The sequence below is a fragment of the Mytilus trossulus genome, chromosome 3, assembly GCF_036588685.1.
Source record: "Mytilus trossulus isolate FHL-02 chromosome 3, PNRI_Mtr1.1.1.hap1, whole genome shotgun sequence".
Taxonomy (NCBI): domain Eukaryota; kingdom Metazoa; phylum Mollusca; class Bivalvia; order Mytilida; family Mytilidae; genus Mytilus; species Mytilus trossulus.
Window position 1 is genome coordinate 79,217,358 of NC_086375.1, and position 14,864 is coordinate 79,232,221.

Consider the following 14,864-nt stretch of genomic DNA (forward strand, 5'->3'; position numbering starts at 1 on the left):
GATCCATACACTCACACATAAGTAATTGTCTGGAAACTACAAAAATGCTTGTTTTTTGCCCTTTTTGCCCCTTAATTCCTTAACTATTGGCACCATAACCCCCCTAAATGAATCCCAACCTTCTACCTGTGGTATTAAATATTGTGGTAATTTTTCAGAGCAATCAAATTACTTAGACACAAGTTATTATCCTGAAACTAGAAAATGCTTGATTTGGGCCCCTTTTGGGCCCCTAATTTTTAAACGGATTGGAACATTATCCCTGAAATCAATCCTAACCTTCCTTTTGTGGTGTTGAACCTTCTGAAAAGAAATCATAGAGATCCATTTGCTTACACTTAATTTATTGTCCAGAAAGCAGATCTGTCTATGGATGACGACACAGGCGACGACATCATATCATTATACAATCCCAAATTTTTGTTTGTGGCCGTATAAAATCTAGAAGTGAAATTCAAGCAGTTTGTCAAATAACATTTTTGAGAAGGATGTAGACAGCTAGACCTCAGAGTCATTGATCAAACTAAAACAAGGGTTTCAGTTTTAAATTTTTATTTCGCATATAAAAATACCAATACATGTATCTATATCATAATATCACAGAATCAACACACTCCTTCTGGCAGTCTTTATACAAAAATAAATTACAGCACTAAAAATTCTAATTTAGCTTCATTCCACAATCTATTAGTCTATGTGCCATTAAAATTATTAAGTAAGCTAAATTTACAATTAACATATTATATGTCTTTTTAAACTGATCAGATTTAAACATGAGTAAAAACTTCATGACTAAATAGTTTATTAACTAAATGTAAGAAAAATTTAAATAAAACTGAATTAAAAGTTTCTTTTTTTGGTTCTTGTTTTTATAACCATGATGTATTACAAGTCATCTGATATAAAAATACATTTTTAATGAAAAACCATCAAAAGTTACTATCATATCCAAAAATCAATATATTACAAATAGTATTTCAGGCAAGATATAAAAACTAATCTTAATTACATTAATAAATAACATTTTTAGTACAACTATACAAGCTTCTAATTTCCCTAACATGTCGAATGACCAAACTAAAAAAACCAGTTACAGATTCTCTGTGAAATATACATATCAGGTATGTTCTATGCTGTGAATAACAGAAAACTTGTTCTAATTTGATATTAGGAGTACTTTTCTACAGACATATATTTCCTATCTATATTGTTTTTTCTCTCCTTCCCAATGTGACAATCCTTATCTAATTGGTCATGAGCTCTGTTTTTTCTGTAGTTGTTTCTTTCTCATGTTTTCCTGAAGCTTCTACAAATGAAATAAGATAAATTATCAAACTCACTTTCATATCCCACAAAAAGTTTAATTTTTGTATTACATGAATACAAATCAAACAACTTTAAGACAAATCTGTCATAAGATAACAACTATATTAGTTGAACTATATTCGTTGATTTGTAGCTTAGTTAAAAGAATCAAACTTTACTAGAATATTTAGATTTTATTAGATCAAGTGGCTTTAAATATGCTAAGTTGCCAACATATTAGAAAAACAATTGTAGATAAATGATAGAAGGGAACGGATGCTAAGAAGTGATACTACCTTGGATAGTCTTTGACAACATGGGCTAACAATGAGATATATTATGTATAGTCCAGCACATAAGACATGTAGGAAGTCATGCTTTTTTTCTTGGGTGATTACATTTGCAAAGATCCAATGACGTGCAGCGAAAAAAAGCAAGGATGTATATTTTTATTGAGATATTGTTTCAGCAAATTAAGAGTTTATTAATGCTGATTAAAAAATGTTCAACTCTTATTTAAGCAACTGTTATCAAGAAATAACACTTGAAATTCAAATAAAATATTTCCTAAGATTATATCATAGTTGAGGTAATCTCTTGAGAAATATGATGGTACCAAACACAAAAATGATTTATTTGTAGAAACCTCATTACCTTTTTATCATCCTTACTATAAGTTGTATGTAAGATATACTCAGAAACACAGTGACTGACAATACAGAAATTCTAGTTTTTAAAATATGTATCATTTCATATTTTTTTTATTGGTATCTATATATCAGCTATTTACTTATTTTGTAACTACAGAGAGACCTATCATCTCAACAAACATGACATGATACATGTATAGAAAACTACATTTCACATTTTCTACAGAGAGACCTATGATCTCTAAACACATTACAAAATATATATATAAACTGCAATTCATTTATCAACTGATACCATTTTTATATAAGATGGTTGTAGTATACAAAATTATTACATTGGTTGCAATGAATTACATTGATTTCCCAGTTAGATAAAAAACGATAATTTCACATGTGAAATAAACGTGGTTATTTCACTCTCTGACGTCATACAACAATAGGCGTTGTCAAGACGTCGATAACGTCGAAGCAAAACATGCCTAGGAAAAACATATAGTTCCTTACATTTTCTAAATTAATTTCATAAAAAAAGCAATTTGATAATGTAATAAAAAGTATAACTAATCGCCGTATTTGAATATCAAAAATAAGACAACTTGTGACCTAACGCCGCTATGTATTAAACTCGTGCTGCCTTTAATCCATGCGTCGTTCGGTCACACGTTGTCTTATTTTTTCATATTCAAATACGGCGATTAGTTATACTATAATTATTTTCTCACAAACCAAATCAACTTGGAATTTTGTAATTCTTTAAATATCTTTCCCAAGAAAACATTAGAGTTCTTTTCTTTCACTGAATGAAATTCGACATTATTTTTAGTCACGTTTATAAGCATATATAAATATACTTTACAATATATTCATGAAATTTCCACAACACACAGGAGACAATAATTTCATCAGTGAATAAAAAAGACAATTTTTATTGTCGATTGTTGTATGAACTATCATTAAATGTACTACTACTAGTCTTTGGTCTGAAACATGAGGAGATTAGTAATTGATCAAGCCAGTGTCAATGTGGCACTTTTACAATTTTTGAGACAAATAAAATGAAATTCATATTATCTAATGTTTGATTTTGAGAGGTCTCTTTTTATATAATATTCCAATCTTAACACTTTTATACACTACAACCAAGTACTAAATTTCAACACACTTAATAAACATTTAGTTATATGAAGAAAACACACACACACTCATGTGTAAAACAACACTATATATGATACATGTAGATGTGACAGTTTTAGGTATCAGAATATTAGTGTACTCACACAATGGTATCTCACTCCTGTTAGCGAGTAAAATTATCAGTTATTAGGCTGGTTTTATATGGTTTATCATGATCTATGGATTGATGAAACATGAAGAAATGCAAAAATGATTTTTCTAATGAATGAAATCTACTTTCTATCGAATACAGTCTAAGGAGAGAAAAAGTTTGTGTTTATAATATTATATCTTCACAAATGTATGGCTGAGGCATAATCTATGATAAACAAACAGTTACTTTTGAAAAGCGTAAATTTTTTGCTTACCTGTTTGAAAAAAACTAACTTTTCAATAAGATGCATTACTAGAAGTTAGCAAATATATGAAAAAATATGTTGTAACAATGCAATAGATTCTTATTTTTGTCTTTTCGAATGAACCCTGCAACATTTCAATACTATTCAACAGGTATGGTTTTAATGAGAATTTTACAAAAAACTGTAGAATCATTAAGAAAGATCCTTAAAAGAATAATAATTTTTGTTTGTTTGCATTTCTGTGTCAATAACAATTTGTGTTTCATGCATTATATTGTGTTTACAGCTATAATCTGAAGAACAAAGAGGGTATGGTATAGGATAAAAGGACGCTAAATCATTCACCAAATATATAATCAGGGGAATTCCTTCATACAGAATAAATTCAGTAGAAAACCTTCACCTTAAAACAGGGATTTTTGACGTAGATTTGGAATCCTGAAATTCATGAAATAATTATGAATACAAGTACTAAGTAATGAATGACTAATGACTGAGTATAGGTAGATTATTATATTTTACGATACTGCTTACTCAATAAGTAAAATAACCATTATTAGTAGCATTTGATTATCACAACTCTGAATTAATCTTCATTATTTCAACACTATTGATTTTAATTTTCCTATTTTACCACATCGTTAAAGTTACTGACAACATCTTGAGTACAACACATGTTGGTTTCTATGTCAATCATTTGTAAATTGTCTTCAGTCGTAATTTCATAAAACGGATAAATATTATTGTCTAAAGTATAGTCAATTTTCTATAAGTATCTAGGGAGATAATTAATATAATACTCTGTAAAGGTTATTTCTATCCTCTCTGAATTATTACTTTAAGAAGTACTGCACTGTTTCTTTATTCAGTTATCTTCTCAATATAGTTACCTTTGGGAGACAACAAATTTTCTCCCCTTTCACATAAAGACAAAAACTTTTTTTTTTCTTTATTCTTTATACTGTGTCTTTAGATAAAACTATTACATTAAAAATTGTTTCTCTTTATTTTAAATATAATCCTGCGTTTTTTTTTCTTCTAAGAAACCAAAATGTGCTGTATCTAGTTAAATGTTTTGACACAGTTAAGAGTTATCTTTCTTGGTACATACTGCTGTCTTTGGGGCATTGATAGTAAACAGCTGAATCATTCTCTGTGTAATACATCAAAGGTTTTACAACATGAAGTGAGATTAAAAATATGTGTCAAACTACATTTACATGGACAAATAAGGCTTGACTGGCCAGTAATAGAAATATATCTCTCTCAACAAATAACTAAAAACTCTTCATTTTTCTTACCTTTCAGTAGAAAGATTTTAATCAAATATTTGTGACAATTATACAAATATGTAGATAAAAATAAGAGTGTCCATAAGACACCAAGCACCTTTGCACAGCCCTTATCACATTTCATACTTCACTGAACTGCTACATTTTAGTCAAAATCCTAATTTGGTATATATTTTCAAAAGTTCAAAAAAAATCCAAAAAAACAATGTGCACATAAATACTGCTTCAACTAATAACTAAAACTGATACTGGTCAGACTAACAAACATTCAGACATAAAAACAATTTATATCACAACACTTTGAATTTGTAGGTTATAGAATGAGAGAAAAAATAAGCCCTTTCAAAATTGTTTTTCATAAAATAGGAGTGATAATTTACATCAACAGAAATCCAGTCCTAATAATGGATTTCTTTATTCAATCCTATTTTTAATCCATAAAAAAACAATACTAGATAAAAATTGCAAGATGGCAACCATTAGAAAACTGAGCTTTAAAGTTTTCATAAAAAAATCAAATCTATCCAACAACAAAAACCTAATAAAACGGACTAGCAAATTAACACGCTTAGAATCATGTTCTTTACTTCCTTTTATGTAAATATATATATAAAAAAAAATAAAAAAAATGGCAAACCCATTTTTATTTTATTGGGGAACTGATTCTTTAATAAAGAAGCAATGAGAACTTACAGATTATAACTTCAAACTATGATGAGCTGACATAAGCATCAAACAAACAAAACTATAGAAAAACATGATGACAAGATTTTTTTTAAATGACTTCATTCATACTCTTAAATTTGAGAGCCAAAGCTTACCTTTATGACTTATTGGATCTATCTAGTTTATTCACTGACCTACATCGGAAATAGAGTCCTTAAAAGATATATCTCTAAATTACTGGCCAGTCATGCTCAATCTTTAAAACACTATTCCACAAATAAGAATCATTTGTATCTGTTCTTTCATATAAATTTACATTCAAGTATAAAATGACAAAATCGCAATAATTTCTGAATTTACAGTATATGGAATCATCTTTTGGTAAAATTTTAACTTGCAGTCAGATGATAAACAATTTAGAACCTAAAGTTCAAACTTTTCTTATATGTGGAATGATGATGAGTTCTGTTTTAAATTTCTCTTTCTTTTTACATGTATGGTTTACAGACAACCTGTGACAGGAATGTACATTTCACTTACAAATAATCTTGATGGCTGTGTATAAAATGAAAGTCATTCAAGCTAAATATAGGAAAAGCTTTCATTCAAATAATTTTCTAAAGTGATAAACACACTAGCAGACAACAAATATGCAAATAAAACTGCTAGACACAAAGCTTTTTATTTCAATTCATAGCCAATGAAATCATTTTTAAAACAAGGCTACCTATTTGTGGAAGATATGTTCATGTCTATTCTAACCACTGAGTTTAATATACAATTCATAACTTAAATGAGACTTGAAAATTCCTACAGGAATTAATAGATGGATTGTGGGTAAACTTCAAAGGTTCCAGAAACTGTTTTCATGGAATGGACTGATAAACTACTAAATTCAGCTGTATTGAAATAGAATCACCAAATACCAATTCTAATGTCTTTGGTTTGACCTGGTTCTGGATCAAACACACAATCTCCAACATTCAAGGCATGCATGGCACCAGGATACCACAGAGGCGATATAGATAGGCAAATCATATGTTTACTATGTAAGATAAAAAATAAGAGGATGTGGTATGATTGCCAAAGAGACAACTCTCCATCAGAGTCAAACAGTCATAGAAGTTATCGATCATTGTATGGTATTCAAAGATGACCAAAACCCATACTGCATACTTTAATTATCTTGATCGCATCCAAATAATTATTATAACAAGTATCCAGATGAAATCAATAAACATCACATGCTCTTGAATAAATATTAGTTTTTCCCAAAAGGAAAGAATATAATACACCAAGGTTGAATGTTTTCTATACATCACTTGTTTATATAGCTTTACACAGTTTATCAATGTCTTTGATGTAAATAAAAATATAAAAAGGATTTATAATTAAACTCAGTGGTTAAACCAAAATTTCTCACCAATTTGTTTGCTATTCACTTTTTTTTCAATCATGAGAAGCTTATTTTACTATTCTACTCCGGTCTTAGATACAAACCTTTTGGAATTCTTTGACTTTATCTCTACTAGCTGCTGCCCTTTTTTGTTTTTCCTCTGTTGTCTCTCTACTCTTTGGACTCTTCTTTTTCTCCTCACTTGGGGTTTCCTCAGGTTCCTCTATACCCAGTCTATTTTGTAATCTAAACAATCGAGGGTTGTATGCCCTATAAGTCAGTGAATCAACAGAAAAAAGACAAAATAAATCCCCAGTTGCAAGTGGAAGATGGAAACTCTGGTTCCCATCATGCTTCAGCAGTGATGCATGGTACAGCCATATATCTGGCCAGTAAAGATTACATGTTGCTTCTTTCACGAAAAGATGTAATTGATTTTGTCTTTAAACAAAAAAACGGTTTCTTGAAATTACATTAGGGAGTATAGAAGGGTTATACTATATCTTCAAAGTTAAAAAAAACAAAAACAAAGGAATTTTGTAAATTTTCATTGGACACTTTTTAAAATTTGACTATGCAATGATTGAGATATGCAACATTCAAACATTCAATCTTTACTGGCCCTTTATTCAGCATACCTGACACCACCTGATCAATAGGAACCTTAATCTCACCTACAAATATCAATCATAACATGGTCATAATGCACCAAAAAACCTTGTTGGATAAATAAATTATTGAAAGGAATTTTTAATTGTATTCTTTAAACCTGATCAATCCATAGCTGAATAATTGCAGATCAAATATATAACCACATTTAAATTTGCATGAAAATTAATGCTTACTGTTTTCTAATATTATATAAAAGTTTGAAAAAACTCATTTAATTTTTGAATATACAAACAAGCTAAATAAATTTCCTTTGTTTTCTTTTAATTCTGAATTCATGGTTATTAGTATGATACAGCCAAAATCATTGCTTTAAAGTTTGTTTTTGAATTCAAGTTTTTTTTTAAATAGGGTTGAGATTTCTAACATTTTTTTCCCTAGAGAATGATTTGAATTAAAAGTATCCAACAAGAGTTTCGTGTGCTTTTGGGAATACAATCAATTAATTTTTTGAATTCTCACTATTATTTTGGTATTGTGAAAGTGGGCACACTCAGCCATATTAGATAATTGGTCACATGACATAGAAAACATCAGTTAAATGTGTAGTGTGTGTCACTGCATTTTTCTTTAATGTCAAACTCTGCACAATTATTTTATAGGGATATGGTATAATTAATTACAAAACCCTAAGTAAAGTCTTTGCATTGTGGTTATTTTTTCTTAAAGTCTAGTAGTGAGGCCTTTAACATGAATCAATAGCCCACATCTTAAAATGTGCGAGTTCAAGATGAACCCTAGCACTGGTTTGAGTGAAAATCTTTGTTTAATTAATTTTTTAAGACCAAACCTATTAAAATTGACTTCCACGTTCATGTATGGGAGTGGGAGAGAAAGGCTTTTTGTTTTTACTTTATGTGATTACATGCTTGTTATGAGCCCTATGATTAGGAAATAAAATATCTTTATCTTTATCTTATAAGTAAAAAGTTACTCATCTTAACTGTGTTACTGTATTTGCCAAAATATTAAAATATCAAAGTCTTTAAAATCTGTACTATAATTAACAAAGAGACCTACCTGACCAACAAGACTTAAATTGTCAAATTCATTTTAACAAACTGACCTAAAATTGATGGCCTATCAAGAGTACCTTATCTTCAACTAACCTTACTGAGGCTAAAAACTACAATTGCAAACAACTCAGAGTCAAAGGATTATATATGTGATAAGGCGATGGATACATAGGGTCTCCTATGAACTAGACTTGTTCAAACATAATAAGGAGATGAATACATAGGGTCTCCTATGAACTAGACTTGTTCACACATGATAAGGAGATGGATACATAGGGTCTCCTATGAACTAGACTTGTTCAAACATAATAAGGAGATGAATACATAGGGTCTCCTATGAACTAGACTTGTTCACACATGATAAGGAGATGGATACATAGGGTCTCCTATGAACTAGACTTGTTCAAACATAATAAGGAGATGAATACATAGGGTCTCCTATGAACTAGACTTGTTCAAACATAATAAGGAGATGAATACATAGGGTCTCCTATGAACTAGACTTGTTCACACATGATAAGGAGATGGATACATAGGGTCTCCTATGAACTAGACTTGTTCACACATGATAAGGAGATGGATACATTTTGAAGTGTCTCCTATGAACTAGACTTGTTCACACATGATAAGGAGATGGATACATTTTGAAGTGTCTCCTATGAACTAGACTTGTTCACACATGATAAGGAGATGGATACATTTTGAAGTGTCTCCTATGAACTAGACTTGTTCACACATGATAAGGAGATGGATACATTTTGAAGTGTCTCCTATGAACTAGACTTGTTCACACATGATAAGGAGATGGATACATTTTGAAGTGTCTCCTATGAACTAGACTTGTTCACACATGTTAGCAACTTCAAAACTGTCCTAAGTCTGAACAAGTTGAGAATTGCAACAGAGACAACTAATTATCTTACAACAACATTATATGTTAAAATACAAACACATAAAAATCTTGTAACAAACATTATTGTGACTTGATACAGTCAATAGAACATATGTCAGGGTTAAACTAGTTCTGACTGAGAGTAGTTCCTATCAATATTGTGACAATACAGTTTGTGTTACCATGATTACCATAGCCAACATGTTTACATCCAATCCATCACAAATGAAAAATCTTTACAGGAAGAATCAAACTTATAATTATTTCAAAAAAGGTTTCCTTATAATTCTTATCAAGAGGCAGCTGGCAAAATGCCAGCAAATAAGGTTTCCCATACAATAATAAGCAAAAGGGCGAGCAGTCCTGGACAGCATAGGTGGAAGCTAACGTGTATTCACACATGACCAGAAACAACCTATTAACATTTGAAGAGAACCTGTCAAACAGTTATTGTTACTGCAACGAAACATAAAACAAAGCCTAATTTTTCAATCAATAAAGGAAAGAGCAACAGAGCAAACACTAGTAAATATTAGATTAACCTTTGAAATACAAGATAACAAAATTAGAAAAAGATCAGTTGAATTGTTCCAAGATTTTTACGAAACAGGTTGGAACTCACCTACCCACTCTATAGTTATTAACCAGATTCTCTGTAGTCATAGTAAATAAGTTTGGCAAATACAGTTTTATAATTTGTTGAAGATTATCTACTAGAATTTTCTGAGTATCTAGCTAGGGGTTACATTAAGTATTGATTAAGAACGTGAATGACAATGTCAGCAAGTTGGGCTGGACATTTAATGTAAAATATTCTCTCAAACTTGTATATTCATAATTCTATTATTATTAATCATGTGAATAAGTTTTTTTAACTAGAGTCCAGACATTTGTCTGTAAGCAGGTTTTATTTAATGTTTTATCTTTGTCTTACAAAAGGGAATTATGACTCTTTAAGGTGTATGTATTACACAAACAGAACGAAGTAGTTATCTGTTATTCCAACCATACCACCCTAGAACAGTGTTGTTTTTATTATGTATATATAATGTGAGGATTCACTGACATTAAATTGTCCAAAGTAAATTCGGATATTTTCAATTTAAAGAAATATGAATTTGAAATATATTGTAAATATTTGATTTATACGAAGTTCAACAAAAAACAGACAAATAGTCACAACATTAAAAATATATTTGATATATGTGGCAAATTCAGTTACATGTAACATGCACACAATGCTATTTAGTTTTTTTTTTAATAATATCAGCCAAGATGTATAATTTAATGAATATATACATATGGAATAGCATACATGTACATGTAGCATGCATCTATTATGCTTTTGATATGTTTCAATCTACAATATCTTAGAATAGTTTAACAAAGTCTTCTCAGAGCAAACATAGCTAAGACAGATATAAGCTCTTTTCAGCAGCAGTGATTAAGAAATTAAAAGCTATAAAAACTCCCTAAATAATAATTTCAAGAACCAAAAATTGTCATCATATCAACTTTGATTTCTTTTACTTAAAGATTTTAAATTCTCTCTTTAGAGCATTTAGTACAAATATTGTTATGTCCAAGTTCTGCAAATATTAGAAACAAACTCATTAATTTTTTTGTGCATTGTTAAGAAAACAACATTAATTTGGATACATCAACATTTTGTGAATGTAGGCAAGGCAGGGTGAGGATATTATGAACACTGGCAAGTTGTGCACACTTCACACCAAATAACAGTGGATTAATTAGAACAGTAGTGAAAACATGGGTGGTAAAGATAGCACTGGTATTATTCTGTAATAAACAATATGTTCTTATGGTCAACATTTTGTTTATCAGTCAAAACAACCAGTCTTTGGTTAAACAAATGTAGGTGAGATTTTACACAATTATTCTTGTTTTCTATATTTTATGTTTTCTAATATGAAAAATGTGATAATTTTTCTTACAATTTGATTTGTGGAGAATGCCACATGACGCTTTACCATACAATTAACAGTTTGATGGCATCAGAGTATCAAAACAGCCACTATAGAATGACTTTATAACAACTGCAGTAAACTTGTCAAATTCAGTTGTGATATAACGATCAAAAAGAAGAAAATTGGCCACAGACTTTGACCATGGCCTATATACTTCCTTTTAATCAACATTATCACAATTTCAGTTAGCAAATTTTGCATTTACAAATCTACTAGAAAACAAGAATGTTTGTGACATAGCTGCAACTTCCACTTACAAGCCCATATCCCACACACAATAAGCTTCCACCCAAAATTACAATAGCTTATGCATCTGATATATATAGTATAGAAAACTCAAAGAAAGAAATCAATATTAGGTTTGATATGATATTTTACTTTTAACTCATTTTAAATGCCAATATTGGATCAGATTTTTGTAGTTCACTCTCCAAAAAATGTAATTACAGTTCTCATATGGTGTTTAATAATTTTTCAAGTATTTTTTTAATATCAGTATGTTTTCCTGATTTATTTTTTGTTTATTAGGTACAATATTTTGAAGAAAAAAACATTGTTTTGATTTTTGTTCTAAACAGGTCAATGTATAAATTGATCAATTTTCAAATCTAAATCTATAACTAAAATTTCTAGCTCACAGACTCAAAAGCTCATCTTCTGAATTTCCTTCTAAAGTAGCAATCTATATCAGAAATGGTGATAAGCCATCCAAAACATGATAATGATGAATATATTTTATGTATATTACAACATTAGATTATGTTTATTTGTATTGCAACTATCTTTATTCACAAAGTTCCAGTGATTATTTTCAATGCATAATTAATTTTGTTTGTTTCCATAAAAACTTGATTGCATTTAAAAACTTTAGTTCACAATGAAAAAGCTCTGCAACAAACTGGAACTATTGTAAATAAAGAGTACAGTACAAGAATACAGTTACCATGCACCAAAGTACATGAATACAGTTACCATGCACCAATGTATAAGATTGGATATGTTTTACCTCATACGACGTTCATAAGCTTCATCTTCTTCACTTCTGGAACTTGGTTTAGGGAATTCTGTAACTCCATTGGGAAAATGAGAAGATTGTTTCGGTGGTGGAGGAGGCCCTAAAATATGTAATAAAGTTTATTTTTTAAATTTAAAAAAAAATTACTGAGATGTACCTATTCTTGTATTAAAACATCTTAATTTTTTAATCTTTATAAGAACATATCATTTTATGCTATCACTTTCACGTCAATGATCAACAGGAATTGTTTTCTTCTAGCAACATCATGCACAGACTTCATCAAATATACATTTAAAACACTAAAATAAACTGTGACATGATAAACTCTTGATGTAAATCTCTCATTAAAAAGCACACTATTTTTAAAGTTGAAATTGCAAGATTGATGAGGAATAGGAATGGCAGTGGCGGATGCAGGTATTTTCGAAAGGGGGGGTGCTAGCCCAGGGCAAAGGGGGGGTGCAGGGGGGTGCAAACATATGTCCCGATTCAAATGCATTGATCGGCCAAAATAAAGGGGGGGTGCGGACCCCCGGAACCCCCCCTCTGGATCCGCCACTGAATGGTTACAAAAGTAAAGTCACTTTGTCCAAAATGAACCTTCTCCCTAACATAAATAAGATATTATTATCTCGGTCAAATGCCTGTAACATTATTATATATTGAAAAGTATTTAAAATTCTCGGAAATTCTATTTCGTTTCTTATAGAGTGTTATGATTACTAAAATTTACTTGTTTTTACTTCATCTAATTTTGTTTTTTCTATTATTTTATTATTTAACACATGTAAATTCAATGTCCATTTAAAGAGGATCATTTAATGCTTAACAAACCTGATGATTTTACAGCTCTGCTTTTCTTCCATGAAGACAATGTTTTGGACATATGAGAATTCACAGCTGGTTTGGCTCCCTGAGATTTCCCATATATTCCTGGTTTCCCACTTGAACTGGTTCCTGTTTCTGCCTTCTTCCCTATGCTATAAGATGATCCTTTTGATGACTCCTTTGCCTTACCATAGAAAGACGGAGAAGGTTTACTCACAGAAGCTGGTTTAGTATTGATGCTAGGTCCTGGTTTATTCTTTGTTGTTACCAAAGCAGAGTTATTTTTCTGAGAAAATGATTCAGATTGTACTGTACTGTCATCTTCACTTGAAACTTGTCTTTTTAAGAAATCTCCAAGACTAATAATACCAGCAGATTTAGAATGTACTAGAGATTTCTCATCACCACTTGATGATGAAATTGATGGGACAGATCCTGCACTTCTAGGCTGAAGAGCACGATTCAAATTTCCTGATGACTTTGAATTTGATACTGCTGTTGCTGGCTTCTCAAATTTCTTATTATCTGAATCTTTCTTAGCTACATGCTTTGGTTCAGCAAGTTTAAAACTAGGCTTTGCACCAGCTGCTAAAACAGGTAATTCTTGTTTCCCTGATAATTCTGATGCCCATGTTAAAGGTGCCTTTGGTTTGATATCAGAATTTAACTTCATAGAGAATGATAAGGTTGGACTGACTACAACAGGAACAGCTCTAAACACCACATCTTCTCCTGCATCTCTTTTCACTGAAGACATTGATTGCTGTCTTCTATCAAATGATTCTTGTAATGTCTGACCAGCTAAGCCTGAGTGGTCCTCCTCTTCACCTAGAAGGGATAAGAAATAAGAATGAAGGTATCTTTAGAGAAAAACTATTAAACAGTCAAACTTAATAGTCATCTAAAAGTTTGGAGATGACAAAACTACATAAATAAGCAAAAAATAATACAAGTTTTAAGATTTGTGCAACAATAGAGATAAATAAATAAAAAGAAATAATATCATATTAACAGACAAATATTAAAACACAATAATGATCTTTGCCAGTGCAGATCTTTTGTCCAAAAAAAATAAATCTAAGTGTGTAGTATTACCCATTAAGTTTGCAGATTGGTTGTGTATTAATTTTTTGAACTGTGTTTGCTTAAAATAGACTGCGATGTAAACATTAATTTTGAAATAATCTTTCATTTAAAATAGCAGCAGGATACCATAGTTGAACAATTATTTGTATACGGTAGTTAAATTACCAATTATGAACTAACTATGTATAATTCCCTTAAAAGTAAACAAAGTAAGTTTATTCTATATGGAAATCATAGAAATTATGATACCTAAATCAGGAAAATCATTCTCTGTTATATCTGGAGAACTTCTGGCACTTTGCTCATGTTGTTCAAAAGACCATACTGAATCATCATTATTGCTACACTCTGATCGATGAGTGAGTTGTCCTTCTTGATTGATGCTGACTTCAGAACTCTCTGTAACCAATGTCAGGTCTGGTTCATCAGAAATACCTGCTGTAGTGTCAAGCTGAAGAAAAAGAATCAAATTGAAACAAACATGGAAAATTGTTTATTACAAGGTTTTAAGTTTTCTGATGTTTGT

At 30.3% G+C, this 14,864-nt stretch overlaps 1 protein-coding gene across 11 annotated transcripts in view; it reads right to left on the reverse strand.

Annotated features, from left to right (window-relative positions):
• Positions 1 to 535: 535 nt before the first annotated feature.
• The window catches only part of LOC134712544 (uncharacterized), a 43,429-nt gene continuing 29,100 nt past the window's right edge, over positions 536 to 14,864 (reverse strand). For 2 of the 11 annotated variants that reach the window (XM_063574200.1, XM_063574192.1), the window contains 6 exons: positions 14,588 to 14,789; positions 13,259 to 14,080; positions 12,413 to 12,521; positions 6,946 to 7,111; positions 4,599 to 4,640; positions 536 to 1,306 (listed from right to left, as the gene is read on the reverse strand). In XM_063574200.1, coding sequence (XP_063430270.1) covers positions 1,253 to 1,306; positions 4,599 to 4,640; positions 6,946 to 7,111; positions 12,413 to 12,521; positions 13,259 to 14,080; positions 14,588 to 14,789 — 1,395 coding nt within the window. In that variant the 3' untranslated portion in view covers positions 536 to 1,252. Of the gene's footprint in view, positions 1,307 to 3,232; positions 3,250 to 3,890; positions 3,926 to 4,598; positions 4,641 to 5,985; positions 6,001 to 6,945; positions 7,112 to 12,412; positions 12,522 to 13,258; positions 14,081 to 14,587; positions 14,790 to 14,864 lie in introns of all 11 variants that reach the window. The other 9 variants (XM_063574190.1, XM_063574198.1, XM_063574201.1 and 6 more) reach the window with 9 other exon arrangements.